We start from the raw sequence: 6,000 nt of genomic DNA, 5'->3' as shown, positions 1-6,000 counted from the left end.
GACCCTGTCTCAAAAAAAAAATAAAAAATAAAAAATAAAACAACCAACCAAACAAAAACCCAAAAACCTACGTGGCCATGCTGAGCAGAGTACCACTGAGGGGAAATGATCAACTCTGGAAAGCTCTCCTGAAGACAATGATGAAATAGTTATTATCACATTTCCTTATCTTACAACTGGAACATGAAATGGCTTTAAAACAATTGTAAAAAAAAAAAGTACAAAAGGTGGAATCTGTGGAATGTTAACAATCACAACAGAACATTTACCAGAGTTACAGTGTTTTGTTACAATAATACTTTGCAGGAATGTTCACGTTTTCTGCCACAGGACTGGCGCAAAGGGTCTCAAAAGAAAACATTTCTTTAAAAAAGTTTTGTTCACCAGGTACATTTCAAGTCAGAGTTAAGCAGGTCTGCTACATAATGTTCAGCAAGAAGATGTGTTCAAAGGCAAACATTGATCACATTCTTGTTCAGAAAGCTCAATCTTAAAGGAGTCCTATGTAAGAAAACCACTTGTAAAATATATCCTCGTATATGGACTTCAAAAACTGATCATACAAAAAATTTTGAAAATAAATTAGATAATTAAAAATGTCTTTTCCAGCAACGCTGGACATTAGGCTGTCCTCACTGAGCCATTATTATTGCTGCTTTTACTGTAACTTGGATCATTTTTTTCTAGCCACATCTCAGCCAGCTGCTGTGTGGACCCATAGGTCGATGCTTTGGACCCCAAGCACATTTTGTACTGTTTGGGGTCAAGATTAGGATCACAAAAGACAGGATGGTGGACGTGGACTACTCCTACTTCTTGGCTCCTAAACGTCTTCAAACCTGCCTGGACAACCTTGTTGAAAAGGTCTACATCCTCCAGCCCCCAGCCTTGGATGGAAACATCAAAGCCGCCCGCTCGGACAAGATCTCCCTTATAAATACACGTGATGCCAAACCCATAGTTTCTCCAGAAGCCAGTTTTCTGAGTAAAGGCAAAATGGTTGTCACTGGGAACTTTCCCACTATAAACAATCTTTGGGTCATACTGGCTGAAGATGATTGGAAAATATATTTGTTGGCCCAGAACTGTATTTGCTCGACATCGCTGAAGGAATTCTGTAGTAAATACGAGGTCGACGTCGCAGAAGAAGAGCAAAGATTCATTGTTAAACTGGGAAGATCCTACCTCCAGGGCCAGGGCTCTTGAAAACTCTCCAGACACAGGCAAAATCTGCATGTCGGCTTTAGGGTACTTAATGCGGTAATCTCTCATCAGTTCAACTTGTTTGGCCTTGTCCGGGTTGGAGTCAGAATTGAAAAGCAGAACCACGAGCTTGACGTTCTGATTGGGGATAAGACACGTCTTCTCAAAGTTCCCCATAAATCTCACAAACATGTCGAAACGCCCAGACAAAGGAATCAGTATGTTTATCTTTTTATCTTTGGGTTCTTTGTGCTCATTCTTCGACCCAGGGAGCTGAAAGGGGACAAGCTTCTTCAGGGAGTTTGAGAGAAAGGACAAGGATCCAGATTCCTGATTGATTCTCTTGGCCAACTCCTGTGCATCCAGCTCCTCATGCTCCACAAACTGGATCTTGCTGAAAGTCTGCTGTAAATACGCGTGCCTTCTCACAGGGACTGTCATTTTCTTCCCTTTGTGCTTTTTGTACAGAAGCAGCAGGTCCAGGATGTACTCAGCCCCGTACATGGGGTTCACCCGGCGGTAGCCGTACTGGATCTCCTTGAAGTCAATGATGCGCCCTCTGGTCTTGGCGTTGGCATTGATCATCTCCATGACCTGCATGACAATGTCGTCCAAGGCTTCCCTCTGAGCGGAATCCATTCCTCTTCGAGGGGGCTGGCCGTCAACTGCTGAATACAAGTATTTTCCAGTCAGAAACTCCCATTCCAGAATCTCCTCTCGTTGGCGGGGCTGAAACCTCATGAAGGAGGGCGGGATTCCCAGCTGGAGGTCCTCTTTATGAATTTCTGTGTTGCTGTATTTGCTCATCAGGACAATCTCACGGTGCAGCTGTATTGTGCGATGGCGGAGCTCGGCGATCTTGCGGCTGAGCATGTAGCTGTGGAGCCTGTACTGGTAGGGTGGGTTTTTGTTGGGGTGTAATGTGATAGCTTGGTGAATTTTACTGTTATGGAGATCTCTAATGTACCCCTTTTTGTTCTGTTCATAATTCTCATAAAAAAGCTGCTGCATCTGTTAAGGGAAAAAAAGAGATCACAAATTTAGTATTCTATGATTGAGTGCCAGCACATGCTAAAGAAAACACAAATATTAGAAATGTTTCTGAATGGACCACAGCACACAAAAGGCCCTAGATAAGGCCCCATCAACAGCAGCCCAATGTGGTTAGAAGAATTCATATATAGAAACTGCTTAAGAAAATAAGGGTTAATAACCAAAGTTGGCCAATATAATTTTACAGGCAAACAGAATTATGAAAAAGTTGTCCCATAATGAAAAGGTATAAAATTGAGATCACGGTGCCACCACATGAGCATGCCTGAAAGATAATGCCACCCCCGTCCCACTATGCCTGTGAAAGGGGCCCACAGAGTCATGTGTCCCTGCTGAAGACCTGAATAGCAGACCCTGCGGCTTCTATCTATGGGAATAAACTTCCTCCTGAGAGCCAGAAGAACTTCAGGCAAACAAGCTGAGTGAACGGTTACCCTTCTTCCAGGGAGCTAAGGGAAAGGAAAGCCAATCAGGGCAGGAGGAGGCCTGGCCCTGCAAGGACGCTGTCAGGATGAAACAAGGCTCTGTGAAGTCTCTGGAAGCAAGCACTGAAAACCCTCTTCAGGCTGCTGGCCTCCCTGTGTACGAGGAAGGTGCCCCTCTCCCAGGGCTTCTGTGGAGGCAGGAGCGGGCCTGCTTGCTCAGCATGGGGTCTCTGGCACAAGCACAGAGCTTGGTGCTTGGGGGCTCAGAAAATGCTGGCAAATGGGAAACAGGCAGGACGCACAGGGCTCACTATTCCCCCAACTCTGCCTCCAGCCCATGGTGCAGGTTTTGGGACACCATAAGCTTATGGGCCATCAGCCAAAATGGGTTCCCTCAAGTTAGGAAGGGAATGTGCCTAATGCCTCAGTACATCTGAGCAAGGAGATGAACATTTTTACAAAGCCTTTTGGAAGGTAGAATAATAGTTTGCAAAAAATGTTCAGTGAAAGCATTTGAGGTTGGTATCTGGTAAATTAGTCCTGTTTCAAGTTCATGGTGGTTTTTTGTTCATACTGTTAAACACTAACTCTTGATAAGGGATGATGCGGATTCTGGCGGACTGGTTTATTTGCCTTCCTGAGCCACTGCAACTACCATAATAGTAGAGAAATATAAATTGGCACTTTTATACCTTATTTCTTTTTCTCATAAAGTAAAAAGAAAACAGGGAGCCTGCATGCCTGCCAGGCCCTGCACAGAGCTGGGGTCTGAGGAGTGCTGACCTTTACCTCCTGGATACCTGTGAGTCTGGTCTTAGAGCAAGAATTACAGCGGAATTACAGGTCCTCCAAAGTGCCGCCGCTGTTTCCAACTTTCCTTCCCACACTGCTTATGCTTCCCACATGGGAGGTGCACACATGGACTTACCACTGAAATCCCTGCCACACTGTACAATTAATTAGAAAAGGTGGTCAGGTTTTCTACAGGGGTGGGAAGCAGAGCCTCCCTAGGCTAGGAGGAGAAACTCCAACTCTGACCCCCATGCAGCACACAGGGCACACTTTATATGGAATTTTATATGCCTCTTCTGCTACCTACTCTCAACTTTACTATCAACTACAGGAAAGCAAATATCAAACTCTTGTTTTAAGTAAACTGAAGCAAAAAAGTAACCTGGGGCTTGCTGAGAGAAGGCAGTAAGCAACTGGTGCCGGAATTCCTTCAAGCCCTGGATGGGCGGGCCAGATACAAACAACATGAAGATCTAGGCCCTGCCACCAGGCTTGGATCAACCACGTTAACTTATTTCTTTTTACTTTGCTCCTTCTGTGGGTCACAACAAAAGAAGCCTTATGAAGTTCCTGCCCAAAGCATCCTTACTGTCCACTTTCCAGCTGGGCTGATTCTTGGGTACAAACGGCAGGGCTACAAGGTGGCAAATGTAATGTGAGGACTCAAAGAGAAGAAAGGTTTAGAAAGATTTGTTGCAGGCTCTAAAACCTTGAAGCAAATATAGCCATTTTACAATCCTGTTGGGGCACTTATGGGCACAGCAGTTACAAGGACCTGCTATGGTGCCTCAGAAGATCCTCCCAGGGTCTGGGGAGCCATGCTTCCTGTTTCACTAAGGCCAGCCTTTGTAACGTGACTTAAGTAGCTGTGCATGCCACCAGACCCTACTGCTGACTCCACCTGAGGACCCATGGTAAGAAAGGCTCTACTACGGCAGAGAACCCACAAACCTACATGCTCCCTGAGAGCCAGCAGAATCATGACTTTCTGCTATATGATAAAAAGTTAGATAATAATTTTGGCAGAGATTTTATATATATTTGTTTCAAGTATATATTGTTTCCATTTCATCTGCTTATAATTTCCAAATTCTTAACAATGAACATGAAGAACCATAACATTTTTTGTGGAAGGTCTCTCCATTTCCAAGAGTGTAAACACACATCAGTTTGGCCTTACAAGCTGTCTTCTACAGTGAGGTGAGAACAATCTGAAGCATGTGCTGTTCCTCCTTTGCCCTGCAGGAAGCTCATGCTGCCAATCCCATCTCCCCATGTATCTCAGACCCTTCTCTCTCCAGCCCCACTGGGTCATGCCGCAGCTTCCCCGTGGGTCTGCTTGCAGAATTGTGTTCCTCCCTCAACAGTGCTTCAAGACAGTAGCACAGAGGTATTCTTAGAACACACACTGGAGACTTATGGCTAAATGGGAGTGGTAAAACTCACATGATTTTCTTCTCTCTTCCCAAATATAGCGGATCCTTGAACAATGTGGGGGTTAGGAGTGCCGACTCCTCATGCAGTCGAAAACCCATGTATGAGTTTTGACTCCCAAAAAACTTAACTACTAATAGCCTACTGTTGACTGGAAGTCTTACCAATAACAATCAATAACACATCTTTTGCATGATGTGTGAATTATATACTGCATTCTTACAATAAAGGAAGCTAGAGAAAAGAAAATGCTATTAAGAAAATGGCATGGAAGGAAGAGTTAAACACATTTACAGCACTGTATTTATTCATACTGTGAGTTTACATTGTCTGTTTACAAGATCAATCGTCTATATCTGAAATGGATGGGCAACTGCAGCTGCAGACCTCAATCTACAGTACCTAGGCAAGCAATTCGTCTTTTTCTTGTAATGTCATGACTTTTCTCTGTTTCTTGGGAGCCACTTCAGCATGGTTAGTGGTACTTCATATGGGTCCCATGGTGTTATTCAAGGTTTACGGTATTGCACTAAACCTGATGAAAAATACAAGAACTGCAAGAGATCACTTTTTACTGCAATATGCAATTTTCTGGAGAGATGAACTGTTCAGGTGGGGATTATTAGTGTCACCCAGCATTTCAAGCCTATATTTGCAACACCTGAGCTCACCACAATGGCAACAGGAGGTAGCTATGAAGTCACTACAGGAGTAGAGTATGTACTACAGTTATTTCATACAGTTATGACTGAATACTACATCTTAGTCCTCTGGGTTTACTTCCTTGATAAATACATAACTCGGAATATTAATTTTTCCAGAAATCACACCCAAGCACAAGGTGGTGAGGTGCAACTCTGATAATGGGGAAATGGAAATTCGGGGACTTGAGCAGGACCCTGCCCTCACATCCCACCTGCCTCCCAGAACACTTATCCCACTCCCCACCCCAAGCAGGAAACTGGAAGAGTCTTCTGGATCAACTGAACAGTACCATAGATACCCAGAGTCTGCAACAAAAACATCAACCAAAAAGCTGGATCATTACAGCAAAGATACTAGTTTTAAAAACCTCAGCTACACAGCTTCTGGT

General features: G+C 44.1%; 1 protein-coding gene across 1 annotated transcript in view; it reads right to left on the bottom strand.

Moving 5' to 3' along the window:
- Positions 1–230: 230 nt before the first annotated feature.
- CHSY1 (chondroitin sulfate synthase 1) overlaps positions 231–6,000 on the bottom strand; it is a 75,371-nt gene continuing 69,601 nt past the window's right edge. The window contains exon 3 of the mRNA XM_017863398.1: positions 231–2,214. Coding sequence (XP_017718887.1) covers positions 622–2,214 — 1,593 coding nt within the window. The 3' untranslated portion in view covers positions 231–621. The remainder of the gene's footprint in view (positions 2,215–6,000) is intronic.

Source organism: Rhinopithecus bieti, unplaced genomic scaffold, assembly GCF_001698545.2.
Source record: "Rhinopithecus bieti isolate Rb0 unplaced genomic scaffold, ASM169854v2 scaffold_69980, whole genome shotgun sequence".
Lineage (NCBI taxonomy): Eukaryota > Metazoa > Chordata > Mammalia > Primates > Cercopithecidae > Rhinopithecus > Rhinopithecus bieti.
Note: the sequence above shows the minus strand (reverse complement) of the source record. Positions and strands in the feature narration are given on the sequence as shown.